The sequence below is a fragment of the Calidris pugnax genome, unplaced genomic scaffold (assembly GCF_001431845.1).
Source record: "Calidris pugnax isolate Ruff unplaced genomic scaffold, ASM143184v1 scaffold111, whole genome shotgun sequence".
Taxonomy (NCBI): Eukaryota; Metazoa; Chordata; class Aves; order Charadriiformes; family Scolopacidae; genus Calidris; species Calidris pugnax.
Window position 1 is genome coordinate 2335319 of NW_015090872.1, and position 15807 is coordinate 2351125.

At 42.4% G+C, this 15807-nt stretch overlaps 1 protein-coding gene across 5 annotated transcripts in view; it reads right to left on the bottom strand.

Moving 5' to 3' along the window:
- Positions 1-15807, bottom strand: part of TIPARP (TCDD-inducible poly(ADP-ribose) polymerase) — a 41823-nt gene that overhangs the window by 21157 nt on the left and 4859 nt on the right. Inside the window, exons 1-3 of one of the 5 annotated variants that reach the window (XM_014945901.1) lie at positions 5266-5367; positions 4644-4717; positions 957-1957 (exon numbers count right to left, since the gene is read on the bottom strand). In XM_014945901.1, coding sequence (XP_014801387.1) covers positions 957-1894 — 938 coding nt within the window. In that variant the 5' untranslated portion in view covers positions 1895-1957; positions 4644-4717; positions 5266-5367. Of the gene's footprint in view, positions 1-956; positions 1958-4199; positions 4599-4643; positions 4797-5265; positions 5368-11814; positions 12003-15807 lie in introns of those variants that run through there. The other 4 variants (XM_014945898.1, XM_014945900.1, XM_014945897.1 and 1 more) reach the window with 4 other exon arrangements.

The window sequence follows — 15807 nt, forward strand, 5'->3', positions numbered from 1 at the left end:
AGCTTTATAGGTTAGAACTGATTTACAGCCTTGGGTATTTTCTCTGGGTAACTCTCTAAACGGAGAAAAAAAAAAAAAAAAAAAAAAAAAAGAGCAGTGTACACCTTGCTTTCATACAAGCATGGACTATGTAGACCCAATGAACTTGTAAACACCAGCACTCCCCACTGCTACTCAAAATGGAGCCTGCACTATAAAAGTTGAAGAAGTATTTGTTTTAGATGAGGGTGCAGCATCAAGCCTAAATTTATAACATAACCAGAGAAACTTAAAAGTTGTTTTCTAATTTCAGAGAATAAGTAGATAAACACTACTATGTATAGAGGAAACTAGCTTCTCGTGACTAGTTTAACATGTTTAGATGACAATTTAAATAGATGATCAGCATTTCTGAAGGCATCACTCAGATTGTTCATAATGAATTAGCTGAAACATCACCATGTATTAGTAACTATATGAAATTTCAGGCCAAAGGACTTAACAAAGCACCTGATTTTAGTTGCTTAAAATGTAATTATGAAAGCTGTGCTTGGAGTGCATACAGTCAATCTGGATTCACAGTGACAGAAAGCAACAGCTGTATCATTCCTGTTTCAATACCTGCAAAGGCTCATTCATGCTGCCGCTGTTTCTAATACAGAGAAAAGACTAATTAGAAATGCCAAGAAGTAGTACAAGGTTAACAACAGTTTCTGTCAGCTCTCTGAATTTCTACAGAACTGAAGTTTTCTTACTTGACACACTTGGAAGTCCTTCAGCTTCAAAGGATACTTTCCAAATGACAAACAGTAGTTTTAATAGGCATGCAGGAATTTTCTGTTGTGGCAAACATCACAAGGTTTGTAAAACACTTGTATACAAAACATCAGGAAAAAAGAACACACATTCTGTTACATTTCTGGACCGCTGCTCGGTTAAGTACCCTTGCTAGTAAGGGAGTAAATTCAGTTACCTACCGATATTTCACTTTGATCCTATCATTGTCAGGGTTGCAGTAGAGTCTTTCCAGATGCTCCTGGGAATCATTGGTCACACTTTGCCAGCTCTGGGTTGCTGTCCTTCTCACTTGCCAATGATAAGGCAAGACTGTGTGATGTTTGGGACAATCACTGCCATAAACACAAGTGCCCTGGAGAAAATCCACACAGATTTCTATTCCGTCTTCCTGATGGGTGTGATATTGCAGCTGGTTCAAGAGCTCAAATACCAGATCAAGAGAAGCTTCTTCACTTTTATCCTGGAATATCCCAGCACTGAATTTATTGCTTGGGTTCAAGTTGTATTGCATGGGACAGCTATTCTCGTGGAATAAGCCAGATGTGTAGCTTTCCAGAATCTTGTCTGGGAACAAAGGACAAGCTGCACCATCGCCAACAGTTGGGTGCAAAGGATGATCCTGGAATGATTCATTACTATTATCAGCAGCAGTTCCAGGAGTAGTTTCTGGTGACAAGCCCTGCTCTCCAGACTGGATATCCTGCTCAGAATGCCCAGAAGAAGGACGAGCTCCTTGCAATTGATTCTGCACATCTGGAGCTGTCGGCATCAGCACAGTCACGTTACTTTCTGGTTGGGGGCAAGAAGTACCAACATCCAGAGTCTTTTTCACAGCAGGTTCACATAAATCACTATGACCACCACCTTGGCCTCGGGGCACAAAGACCCTATCCAAGGTCCCAGCTCCCAGCAAACTGGTAAAGATTGGCCGCAAAGCCCGGAGAGTTTCTGTGTCCAGCCTCTTCTGCACTTGCTGCTTCTTCTTGAAGCAAGGCTTCACCGGTGGTATCTTTTCAGACAGTCTTATCTGAGGAGGAAAGTCCTCTGAAGGAGGGCACTTCATTCCTGGGCAGCGAGGCTGCTGCACAACACACGCTGGCTTTGGTTCGGTGTCCATCAGACACAGACTTTGCTCTCTCCAAATCACTTTCAAATGTCCCAGAGCCTCACAAGAATCAATCTAGGGCAGAAAGGAAAACAAGACAGTTAATCTCTCTAATTGCTCATGGTTGACACGAACAAGATCACCCCTGGAGAGGATTTCGAGCCAGCAACAGCTAACTCCTCCCCTCTCTGTGACTGTGGGTAGCCCCTAGGCACGTAAAGCATGAAACCAGCTAAACTCAGGCTAATTAATCCCAAACACACACTCATCGTCTGCTCACACACGAAATCTCAGAGCCACTCAGGCACGCACGCACAGTCCCCAGAGGGGAGCGGGGGGCAGGGAAGGGGGATGGTCTCATGCCCTCCTCCTCGTGATGATGTTTATTATTAAACAGCGCTTTGGTTCATTATATTCCACAAAAGTGAACATTGCATTGTTCGCTTTTATACCTCCCTCACACCCAGACCTGAGAACAGAAGCATTAGCAGACATACAGCCCCCAAAGGTTCCCACCACACTGCAACAACATTCACGCCCCATTTCTTCTCCCACCAGCTAAAGGGGCAGACGTACCCGGTCCCATTCTGCTCACACTGATCTTCCCTCACCCCATCTCACACACCCACCCAGAAGCATCACCAGAGAACCGCCACCTTCACTTAAACTGAAGAGCCAACTTCATCCTGACTTCATCAGGGGCCAGGATTTCACGCTCGGTTTTCCAGACACAGGGAATTCAAGCGCTGACACCCTGTTCCTCCTGCGAGGCATCTGAGGGTGACGGTCTGGGCCACGTCCAGACACTCCCACCTCACACACAGCCATCCTCACATGCCCACACACTCCCGCACTGACTCAGAGGCGCAGGCTGCACTCCCTCACCCTGCCCTGACACACCGAGCTCGCTCCCCTCTCCCCAGGAAAGTCAACAAGAATTAAAACCGGGCAGTGAAGAAAACAAAGGGGTGCTACCTACCCAGGAACAGGGGAAAAAAAATAAAAAATAATTTCCAAGATGAAAATTCTTTTTTTCTAAAGTTCAAACAAATACTGTGTCTCGTACGTCACCAGAAAGCAAGCTCTACACCTTTTAATCAGGGATCTTGCAATATTTGATTACAGTTAATTAAACCCTCTTCAATCTCCTCACACATCGCCTCAAAGCCCGGAGTGGAGCACATTAAGGATTATTTCCTGGATAAATACATTCCAAGCAAAGTCACTTCTCATTGCAAAAAAAAATCCCAGAAAACAGATAAAATTTGGCAATAATTTCTCACTACTGACAATTTGCTCTGGAAAATTTCTCACCGAGTCTTCCTTATTTTGGAACATTCATTTATAAGGCTTTTGCATTACCCTGGGAAACAGCACGCCAGGATTGCCAGGAAAAAAAAAAAAAAAAAAAAAAAAAAAAAAAAAAAATCTTTTTTTTTTTTTTTTTTTTTTTTTTTTTTTTTTTTTTTTTTTTTTAAAAAAAAAAAAAAAAAAAAAAAAAAAAAGTTGTACCTCTCCAATTTCCCAGTTCTAGATTAAATTTAAAGCAACCGGTATATTTGCTTGTCAGTTAAAACAAACTCTAAAATTATTGGTATCTCTGTTATCCTTCTACAGACATACCAGGCAATTCTCTTTCTAAACCAGCAAGGGTACCTTAAACCTTCAAGTAACTTCAAAGGTTTAAAAATCCTCCACTCCAAAAAGAATCAGATGCTTCAAATCATGGTGCTCAGGTTTAATAGCCCTGTGACATGCAAGAGGATCTGCCAGAGTTCAGGGAGTCCTACTGTGCCAAGGAGCTAAATAAGTAACTTATGGTGATTTTCCAGCCATATCTTTAATGTTATTTCAATATTGGTATTGCTCACTTGACTATCATTTAAATTTTGCTGCTATTTTTAAAGAGCTGCCTTGCTGTATAGATTTGAATCCCCCAACAACTCTAAACATAGAAAGCAGTGGGAACAAAGAATATCAGAATTCGCTGGCATTTCTATTTCGGCAATTTAACATCCCAAACTAGTCGCTATTCTTTAGAAACAACATCAACAAATCACCAAGAGCAATGCGATATTTGCACAATACATTTCAACAGGGGAAGAAGCTCTCTCGGGGGGAGATTTCTGTCCCTAAGTACCAGCCTTCTCACGCGAACCCCACCTCCTTTCCCTTTGCTGAAGAAAGCAGGTCTAGTAGTCCTAAAATAATTAAAAAAAAAAAAAAAAAAAAAAAGCCCAAACGCAAACCCTGACAACAGGAGCGAGCAGACCCGACGGACAGACGGCCGGGCAACTTCCCCCCCGCAGAAACCTACCGGCTTTTGCTCCTCTCTACTGAGGCTCCTGCGTTTTGTCCCAATTTAAGAACGCCACCAAAACAAGATTAGCCTTCCCGGTGGGGGAAAAATAATAATAATAAAAAAGAAAAAAAGATTGCCTGCTGCAGCCGGCCGCGGGCACGCCGGTATTTCCACCTTAAAAATGCAGAAACGCCGGCGTCGCAGGTCCCGGGCTGTCTCTCGAGTTGCCTTCAGGGTTACCAAGAGACGGCGGGGAGGGAGAGGAGGGAGGCAGGGAGGGAGGGAGGAAGGCAGGGAGAGAAGGGCGCAGGGAGGGAGGCCGGAGCCGAGCCCCGGCACGGCGGCAGCTCCGCCGAGTCACCGCCGCCCTGCCCGCCCAGCGCTGCCCCTCAGGCCGCCCATCCCAGCCCAGCCCGCCCCGCCGCTCCTCTCTGCTCCTCCCGCGCCCCGCCGTCTCACCGGGGAGGGCTCCTCAGGCGGAATCTCCCGTCCCGGGGGCCGAGGCCGGCCCGGGTGTGGGGACGGCGGGGCACCTCGGGGGTCAGACGGTCGGCACGGAGGTCAGAGACGGCACCCTCGGCTTCCACACAGAACTGAGTTTAGCGGCGTAACTCGCTGGGAGATGGCTAATTAATGACTCAGAAGCCGGCAGACAAAGGCGCCAGCCCCGTCCCCGCAGCCCCGACGGCCGCTCTCCTACGTCCCCGTGTCGCCACCCGGAGCAAACTGAAAGCGTGACCCCCACCGTTCCCGACAGCAGAGGGATAAGAAATCCCTCGCCCTTCGATTTCCCAGGCGTTAAGCCTTTCGTTTCACCTCCCGCGCCCCGCCGTCTCACCGGGGAGCGTTCCTCAGGCGGAATCTCCCGTCCCGGGGGCCGAGGCCGGCCCGGGTGCGGGGATGGCGGGGCACCTCGGCCCTCGGGGGTCAGACGGTCGGCACGGAGGGCAGAGACGGCACCCTCGGCTTCCAAACAGTACTGAGTTTAGCGGCGTAACTCTCTGGGAGATGGCTAATTAATGACTCAGAAGCGAACCAGAAGCCCATCCTGGAAGCAAGTCACGTGGGGACGGCGGGGCACCTCGGGGGTCAGACGGTCGGCACGGAGGTCAGAGACGGCACCCTCGGCTTCCACACAGAACTGAGTTTAGCGGCGTAACTCGCTGGGAGATGGCTAATTAATGACTCAGAAGCGAACCAGAAGCCCATCCTGGAAGCAAGTCACGGTGACTCAGTCCGTGCCCGCACGGCGTGAGCTCAGCCCCCCTCCCGCCTGCCCGGAGCCGCCCGGGGCTCGGCTGCCGCCCCGGACGCGCTGGGGAAAAGAAAGCACAAAGCGCAGCAAATACAAGGCATTAACAGCGAGTTACTGCTTATTCACACGCCTATCGGCGGACTTCATTAAAAGCATAGTTAACTTCTGTCCCAAAGCCACGAGCGTGCTGTCCCCTCCTGGCTGCAGGCTGTGTGTATGTGTGTGACAGCCCGCACCGCTGCACCCCACTGCCACAGGACACAACCATCAACTCACCGACCCCACACCTCCAAAATTAACTACACCTGCATCGCCAACTCGGCCAGATAACTTACAGAGTGGGAAATAACTTCAGAAGCTAAAATTTCTGTTGATGGAACGCCCATTGTATTATTCGTGTTACTGTTTTTAAGTAGAGCCAGTCTTTCGTCCCTTACGCTCAGTGATTTTATGGAATTGCATACACAGAAAACACAGGCATCTGGAAAGAAATTGTCATTTCAAGATGGCACGAGCTTTGCGGTGTGTTTTTGAAAGTGCTGCACAGCTGCGTTTATAATGCAGGGAGAACACTGCCATTTCTACAAACAAATTACAAAAATTGAGCTTCGTGCAGTGGGAGCTGACTTCTTATAGAATGACACAATAGAGGCTGAGTAAAGAAGGCATCCATATCTACAGGAGCTGAAAACAAATTATCATCTGTAAATTAATTGAACTCTTGAGTGTCTGAAACATCAGACAGGCTCAGCCTTACACTGTCTGGACTGGAGAAAACAAGAGCTTTACCAAGCACGGTGACTGGCAATGTGTCATATCCTCAATTACTGAGAGAGAGAACTGTAGACACGCTTGCATTTATCTTCCATTACCAGAACAGAAATTATCTGTTTGGAATAGCTTATTTCACGCATGAGATATAAATAAGTAGCACACACAGCTGAACGACACAGCGAGGCAGGCGCAGCTCCCACTGCAGTGGGACTGTGAGGATGTAACTGAGGAAAGACGGAGGCCTGGAATAACCATCGTTCTCAAAACAAAATGTATAATTAAAGGAAATACATCATGGCACACCAGCAGATCATACACCCATTTCTGAGGCTACCCCACACAAATATATAAAGAAATTATGACCACCATGAAATTATGATCTCATTTTTAAATACACGTTTAAATCTGAGGCAAGAGAAAGAAAGCTTTAATTATTTCTTTCAGATGGTAAACTGCATCAGAGTGAATGCAGTAATTTACAATTCTGACTTGCAAATAATGGAATAATCAGTATGTATCCTTCACTTACTTGCTCATGAAAGAAGGGAAATGTCTTTGACTTAAATGTGCAGGCTAAAAAAAAAAAGTTCTCAAAGGCTCCAACACATTTTTTCCTATGACAGAAACAAGACCTCCTTTTCTACCTCAATGGTGGTGGCAGTGGGTGTGGGGAAGCCCTCTCACTAAAGATCAGGAATCCCTGAATATGCAGTTTTGGGGGTGTTGTGGGCTGACATTTTTGGGAGCAAAACCAATGCAGTATATAGACCAACATATTTCACAACCTTTTTCTCCTGACTCTTTGTAACCAGGAAAAGAAGTTAATGAAGCTAAAAATACTTTCCTGCCTTCAGGATATTTCTAAACTGAATTATCTAGTTCAGCCAACTGTCCAAAACTTGTAATGTGCTTACATTTTCATTTTCCCAATTCAGGAGCAGGCGAACATTGAAACTACTGACAAGAAAAGGCAGGAGGTTATGTGGCATTATGGGGCACACACCTTCTATAGTATCTAAGGTGGCCTTTCGAGAAAATAAGGCAGGAAAAAAATGATTCAAGGTAATCATGCAAAACCATCAGTACTGCAAGATTACCTTTCGTTGATAGTATGATAATCACAAAACCACTGCTATTATTTTAAGTTCTTGCTACTCAACACAGAAGTTGCTTGACTGAAACTCATGCTTACAGAAAGTTCTACTGGTTGGAAGTGAACTTGTCTGGAGGTTACACATAACACTGTTCTTAGGTGGTTCTCATCGATTACAAGGCATCAAAAAATCCCTCGTGTGAGGATCTTAGTGCAACTGTCCCCAAAGTGCTTATACTCTGTATGTCTAAAATAACCTACCTCACTTTACACAGCAAATCAAGGAAAGAATGGAGCTGACTTCAGTAGTACAAGAATTTCCTTCAAAAACTTCTCTATCATTTCTCCAATTTAACCAATCATTATGTAACGCTTTACATATTTTTTTAAATTGCTTTTTAGCACTGGATTTTTCACTACATACAAGTAAGGAGATCAGTACATATTATTACTACATAAAATACTGAAATACACAGTTCCAGGCTTTTTTTCTTAATATTATCATTACTATGTAATGTAATTATGTTAATATTTTCTTAATTGTCTGCTATAAGAATTAAGCAAAAATACAAAATGAGACATATACCAGGCTAAGCAACAAGTCAGTGGTGAGTGGAAGAGAACACAGGTCCCTTGACTTCTGCAACAGGACTTGACACATTGGATCAACCACAAAGCACTTCAAAGACAAAGAGAACATACAAATGTGCACACCTCTTTCTTTGCTATGTAACAGCAGACACGAATGCTGAAAATAATAAGAAAGAATGAAAGTTTTTACTCTTAAGCTACTGAATCATTATCGTTATTTGCAGTTTGAAACAGACTACAGTTATACCACCTTTATTTTAGTAAAAATACTAAACTTCTGACTTTGATTTAGCAGTGTCACTCAATCTGTTATTGTTTACAGCACTGAAAAAAGATGTATGTTTATTACAGAAATCAGTATGAAATTCAGGAATTCATTTATGTAGCTAATTTTTACTGTAATGCTTTAAAATTAACCAAAGAGACGGTTCTTTTCCATACCAATGCTTGATGACAAATGCTAATCACTTTCAAATAATGTTTCAAGCCCTACCCTTGTTCTGCCATGGACATGTGGAAGTCAGGTTCGAGAAGTACCAAGGGAAAAGAAATGTCAATGATGCAGGCATTTTTTAAAAGTTAACAGATGGGCAAAGAGAATCTCTGATCAGTTCACTCTGTTATCAAGATGTGCTAACTCTTCCGTACTTATTAGACTTTTGCAATCATCCATTTCTCATAATATGATGTCAACCTATTATATATAGATTTCTTTTTTTTCCCTTATGAGTTGCATGAATAAAATATTTATAATTTTTACTCTCTGTGCTTATTCCTATCCTCCCTTTTAATACTAAGACTTGTAATTTTAATTATTTGGTTTGGGGATTTTTTTAGAAGTGAAAAAAGTGCTTGCTGTGTTTATATGACGGTGAAATAATGCGAGCCAGTCTCACTAATGAAGAGAGAGGAGGGCAGCAAAGGTTGAGTCAACACCTAAGTTGGGGTAGCCTTTTCTAGAGTGACACCTAGTGGGCCACATCTAGCTTTGGTCTCTCCTGAAGATTAGGAGGGCAGAAATGTCAAGATCCAAACATTCTGAGATGAAATTTTGTATTAAATTTTGTATTAACGTTGTCTCTGGAGATGTTCAAAACCCGCCCGGACAAGTTCCTGTGTAACCTGTTCTAGAGGAGGACCTGCTTTGGCAGGGGGGTTGGACAAGATGATCTCCAGGGGTCCCTTCCAACCCCACATCATTCTGTGATTCTGTGACCAAACTTCAGCCAGGCTGGTATTTGTAACTTCAGGACAGGAGGAGGAAAATTCTCCATGCCAGAGCCCGGGAAAGAAGCTGGGAGCCTACTTTGCTTGGGGACACAGAGGAGGACATCTGTGTTGTGTATCTGTGTTTTTAAAAATGGCTTATTTCCATACACTGTCAGAATGAAGAATTGCTTCTAAAAATGCCATTATAGTCAGAGCAAGACGATCAGTAAGTAAATAACTATAGTAATTACTATTCCTCCTTGTTCCCTATTGCTATCAGATATAGCCAGGAATTTTAGATGACTAGGCAGTATCGCCTATCTGACTGGTAGGTGCATTTGGCTCTTTGAAAGAGAACAATAACCTAAAACCACAGTGTTTTTTAAGAAAAATATAAACACAGATCATTCTTCCAGTACTATCCACAAGCAAGTAAAAAACCAAACCCTCATCTGCTTACACATGACAATCTAGAACTGGTGTAAAGGGAAGGCGGTGGGTAGTTTATAGTCTTTAAAATAAAAATCTTCTTGCTAGTTAAATGACATATTCACTGTGCAGCAGTGATTTTTTAGTAAAACCTCATATCCTTCTCTTTTACACTGCTCAAAAGAAAGGTATCAAAAGTAGAGTAGTTCCAATTCATCAATATTAGTAAATGAAACCTTTTGAATCCAGACCCAACTTTTACATTTGCGGCCACCAGTAACAAAAAATAGTAATGTCCTTGGTCTCAAATTCACCTTCTTTTAGTATCTTCTACTAGTAATTAAAGCACACCATTATGTTTCTCTTCTTTAGTAAAACCTGGATGTTTGACAAAACACACATTTCTCAGAAAAGAAAATCATATACTACACATCGGAATATCACCACACTTTAGTTATTTGGCTGTCAGATAATCTTATCTCTGTAACCACTGTAAGTGATTTATAATTCATGTATTCGGACAGGAAACGCATGATTCAAAAGGAAGCCCTTCTCCTGGAAAACTTGTTAATCATTTCTGCAGAGATACCTTACTATTCTAGGACTGCAGTCTCAGAGGAATGCACCTAGAACTTTGGCCTACACATGCAGCACAACACTTGAATGCTTTTAGCATATCAGTATAGTAACATTATACAACTTTAGCTGAAGCATTACTAAGAGTTCCCATCCACCTTATGAAACAAGAAATAATTTTATCACAAAATAGAAACAGAAAAACATTGTATCAGTCATGCTCTAGTCAGCAGTCTCTCAAGAACTCGTCTTTCTAGATGGAGTTTTCTTCTGCAGCTGTACTATCCAGTGTTGTACCAGTTTGAGAGGAAAATTAATGATGCTTCAAAACTAAAAAAAAAATAATTCTAACCCCTTATTCTTAAAATGCATGTAGTTAGCATTTGCAGGGCATTAGGCATAAGTTAGAACAGGTAACATATTTCACTAAAAAGCTCCAGACATCTAAATAGCATCTTGTGACTGGAGTCTGAAAACAGCCTTTTATCAGTGTGAACAGGACTTCTGCAAACAAAATTAAGCTTCCTGACTTGCTCACCCAGAGAGTATCACGCATCCATTCACGTGTCTCTTACAGACCGGAGAGAGGCTCTGGGACATTCAACTGATCACAGCATCCATCCAATTTTGAAGCTGATTTAGATACATGAGTTAATATATGAAATGAAAGTAAATAGGCACACAATGGGGACATGCTCATTTGGTTTATATGGGGTTTGGTTGAACTGGTGCACCCTCTTGTGGAAATCTCTTAAATCAGTATAAGCCATGTAGGCTTAGTAAGGCCAAGGCAACACTTAGCATCCTTCCTTAACTAACACGAGCAATACAAACTGATTCATATAATACCATATAAATTTTGAGATTTTTTTGAAGGTTAGTTCTAAGATGTTGATGATTCTGGAACACATGGATCCCACCACAAGGTAAGTAGTGATGTCTGAATGGCAGTGCTGTTTTAACTCCTTTACCCTGAGTCTTATTTAAACTAAACAGAATGGGAATGTTCCTTTATAATACAGTGTTGGCCAACTAAAATGTCAACAGTTCTAAACCAAACAGCTAGTTCTAGCTTACACATGGGTAATTCACTGCCTACATGCAAATAACGTCCAATCTTCAACCAAAAATTCCAATAAATTATAAAGAGACACCTGGAAGGTAATAGTACCATAATATTTTACATTTGAAAACACCTAAGAACTGCTCACAATAGCAAACCTTCATTAGAGCTTTAATTAGCCAGTAAAACACTGATTCTACAAAAACCTGCAATACCATTGAAAAGCTGAAGGTGTGAATAAAGATCTCAATAGACGTCTCTTCAAAAGGTCAAGTCTTATAATACAAAAGGGAGAGGTATTACAAATTTGACTTCCCTTTCTCTGCATGATTCAAACCTCAAGGAGGAAAATAGTTGCCTTCACAGCTTAAAAGTAAAGTAAATGAACAGAAGCAATTAACACCAAATTCAACATAACATTTTTCTTCTAAAGGTGCAGGAGATAAAGAAACAAAAATCTGAAACTGAGGAAATACTGTTAATGTTCAAATCCTCAAACTTAATTGTGCCTCTTGAAAATGGCAATAATAATGGAAATTATTCACAAACATATCATGTGCATCCAAGGAGCTAGGCAGAGTTCCAGATCAGCTGCAGCAACACAGTAAATTTCTAACCCTGATGAATGATATAAAACTACCTGGAAGAAAATGGGATGAGTCCTTCATTTTGCCTAATACATAGGTAATCAACCAGCTAGAAGAGACGCACACAGTGCTTTAGAAATCCTGCATGTCTTCCTTCGGTACTGCATGGCACGTAGGCTGTCTCAGTGCTGACTCCCAAAGCCTCCCTGAGGTGGGTATTGTGAGCAGCTGGATGGATAGTCTGCAGAACACATAAATAAAACCACAGCGTTAGATAATACGCAGAAAACAGAAAAATTATTGCTATATTCAGCAAATGTTCTTTGTCTGAAATAGCCTTAAGTGACTTTAAGTAGGAGAGATGCTCTGCTCTATGTTTTAGAACGAATTTACGCATTTGAAAGACTATTACTGAAGAATTATTGTGTGGGAGTACACTATGTGTTATTTCTAGAATTCAGCAGCCTGTGTGTTGCTGAATTCAGCATTCCAGAAGAATCATAGAATCATATGGGGTTGGAAGGGACCTCTGGAGATCATCTAGTCCAACCCCCCCACTGGAGCAGGTCTACCTATAGCAGGTTGCACAGGAACTTGTCCAGGCAGGTTTGAATGTCTCCAGAGAAAGAGATTCCACCACCTCTCTGGGCAGCCTGTTCCAGTGCTCTACTGCTCTCACAGTAAAGAAGTTCCTCCTCATGTTTAGGTGGAACTTCTTATACTCAAGTTTGTGCCCATTTCCTCTTGTCCTGTCACTGCGCACCACTGAGAAAAGACCAGCCCCGTCCTCCTGACACCCTCCCTTTAAGTATTTGTACGAATTAATTAGATCTCCCCTAACCCTTCTCTTCTCAAGACTAAAGAATATAGGATACTGCCTTGCTAGATTAATTCTGTTCATGAAGGTATTTTTTTTCTTTTACATTTCCTAAGGTTTTTTTAACTTAGGAAAAAAAACCATAACTTGGAAGAATTTCCTCTACTGTACAGGTCCAGGTTGAGTCTAGCCATGATTGGCTAGCTAGAAAACACAAAGCTAATTCTGTTTTCTGTGGATGGATTTATCTCCAATCTACACCAACATGAACCTGAATCATTTCTACTCAAAGCTAGCTCAAATCTGCCACTACGAGCAAGACCACCACGGCCATGTAGCTATGCTGCTGCTGAGAGAGTTCCATACAGCTGTGCAGAAGTTTTGTATTGCTTTCCCATACCATGGCCTTTACATTAAGCTCAGTAGATCCAACCTGGAGAAGTAGACCACTTCAGACACCTGAGTGGCTGTCCGTAGTTAGCCTGGCTCCTGTCCTACTCATTAGGTCTAGCTCCACACCAGGCTCCCTGGATCCAATGCAGCTGCTGCAGAGCACACCTGCACATATGTGGACCTGCTTCCCTGTGACAGATACCTGTGACAGGGCCAGGCTGGGTGAGATTGCTACCCCAGCTAGGAAGGGATGTCCTTCTCAGTGCTAGCACTGCTACACCCAGCCTGACTCATACAGAATCCTCAGTATTAGTATTAATTGGATTTCCTCTTACCTCCAGACTTTTCATTAAGTATACCTGAGCTCAATCACTACCTAAAGCTCTAAAGCTGGCTGGACATGATTCCTATGTACTTCTTTCTGTAGAAAACATTACAGTGAAATGGGTATTACCATGATGATTTCAAATGTTTGTGATGTGCAAGGCTAGTCTGTGCTACATATGATTACAAATAAACATTCAGAAGATGAAGTAGTCACAAATAGCTGCTTTTATTCATTCACCTACTTCAGTTTCTAGTTCATCCTTCTTACTTTAGATACTAGTATTTTAGGAGCTGTCAACACATGGATGGCCAACTCTTCTGACTACACATTACAGGCTAAAATTTTCCTACAGTTAAGATCCAGAAGACATTTGCTGAACTCAAGGGTGCAGGAATGTGAAACCCCAGAGATAACTCACAGGTGGAAAGTGATACCAACCTCGAGCTCCTCCCACGCTGCTAAAGGATGGAGCAGTAGTGGGTGGGTGGGTGCCAGGATGACACATTTCAGACTCAGAAATCCCATCTGGCTGACTTCCTCCCACTAACGGGGATTCTAACTGCTGAACTGGACTGGCATAATCCCACTGCAGATCACCTGATATATCCCTAGTGTGGGGACTACATGTGAACCACTTATAATCTGCTTGCTGTGTAAGAGACACAAGCTGACTATCCCACACTTAAATGATTGTTTCTGATTGCCTGGCATCCTTTGTGCGTAAATATATAATCACAGGCAGCAACTAAATGGATGGTCCCAGACTTGACTATGTAACCAGCAACAAACCTGGGCCCTACACCTGTGCTTCACTGCTTCAAGTCACATCCTCAGCTCATTTTGCCATCCCCTTCCCTACTGATTTTCTTCACAGACACAAAACACAGTGTGGTAGGTCTGCTTATATTAAAGGCTTGTTCTTTCAACTTCCTCAGCCTCCCCTCGTGTGGCCCTTGTGCTGAAGCATTAAAGACACAGCTCCCAGATGGACTTTCACCCTGTATTTCTCCACCACGTCACAAAAAGCCTGTGTCACCTGTAAGAAAACTTATAGCATCTCCATGTTAGGTGCCACACTCGGAGCTGCACATCTAGAAGAGTCCTCCTGAAGAGGTGAACCAGTGGCCTCCACACAACAAAAGGCTTGACTGCCATCCCTGGATCACAGCTGGTTGGAAAGCTGTCACATACATGTGCAGCCTCAACTTGCACAAACCTCCACAGCACCCAAAACAGGGAATTTTGTGCTTGACCACATTAAAAGGAAGAGATGTGCACAAAGACGAAATAAAATACCTTAATTTTGTATTTCCTGCTTTCAGATGCTTTTATTTGGATTACCTGCAGGATATGCCTGCAGATCTCAAAGCAACCTGGGAACCGGGCCTTGATGTTTGAGAAACAGATGCCCTGAATCTTGAGTATTAGATTCACTCTTACCTGCAGAGTTTAGTTATTTTCCAAATATTGCATTTGATATTTCTTTTCAAACATGCAGTAAGTTCCATACTCTATCTGGGATAAATGCTGAGCAAGCCAGCCCCCTGAGAATCTATTAATAGACATTATTTCACTCATTTGGCCTACACACAGAAGGACCTATAAACCAAAATTCTGAAAATGCTAAAGGAGGAAACTGGAGCAAATGAGACCATTTCAAGGCACCAAAAATGGGTCACATATGCTACACTGAGCTCCCTTCATATACAGTAAGTGTCACAGAAATCCAGCAATTTCCAGCTTTTAGAAATTAAAGGTGAGCATAGCAATCCATTATTTCAGTGCAGTGCTCTCAGCAGGTAAAAGAGAACAGCTCATGCAGCAACAGCACTGGATAATGTACTCTGCTTTGTTCACCTCAGCAACTATTGCAACTATCTTTCCTTTTCCCAAGACAGAGAAGGATAACAAATGTTCTCCCCTTAGAGAGTCACACATTCACACCCAGATAAGAACACACTCCAGCTGTGATAGCTGTGCTCTTTTGAGGGCTACGTTCTAAAACAGATCAATGAACTGATTTGGCTGAAAAATAACATAGCCAGATTATGTCTCCAATTTTAAACCTCAGACACCACAGAATGCTTAAAAAAAAAAAAAAGCAGAGCACACAGAAGAATTTAAAAGCTTCTTATCCACCTAGTTCACACTAAGATAACAGAAGCTGCTCAGTTTATGAGCGTCACACATTTATTCAAAGAAGGTTTTTCTTTTGTACTTCAACAATCACTGATCAGCTGATCTAAAACTCAGAACACTAATTCCCTCCTGCATGATAAATTTCAAAACACCCAAGTAAACATGGGGATTTCAGAATATCAGAAGAGTTCAATTTTGAACAAAGAGGGGTTTTTCAATCTTAACTATAGTGAAGCTTTTGCTCTGTTCTAATTTAATTCTTGGACATAGTTTTACTCCACTGACTCTAAAACGAATGCCATTGAGAAAGTTAGTTTGAATCTAGATTTAGACATGAATGTGAAAACCTAGCAGTTTTCAAAACTATGG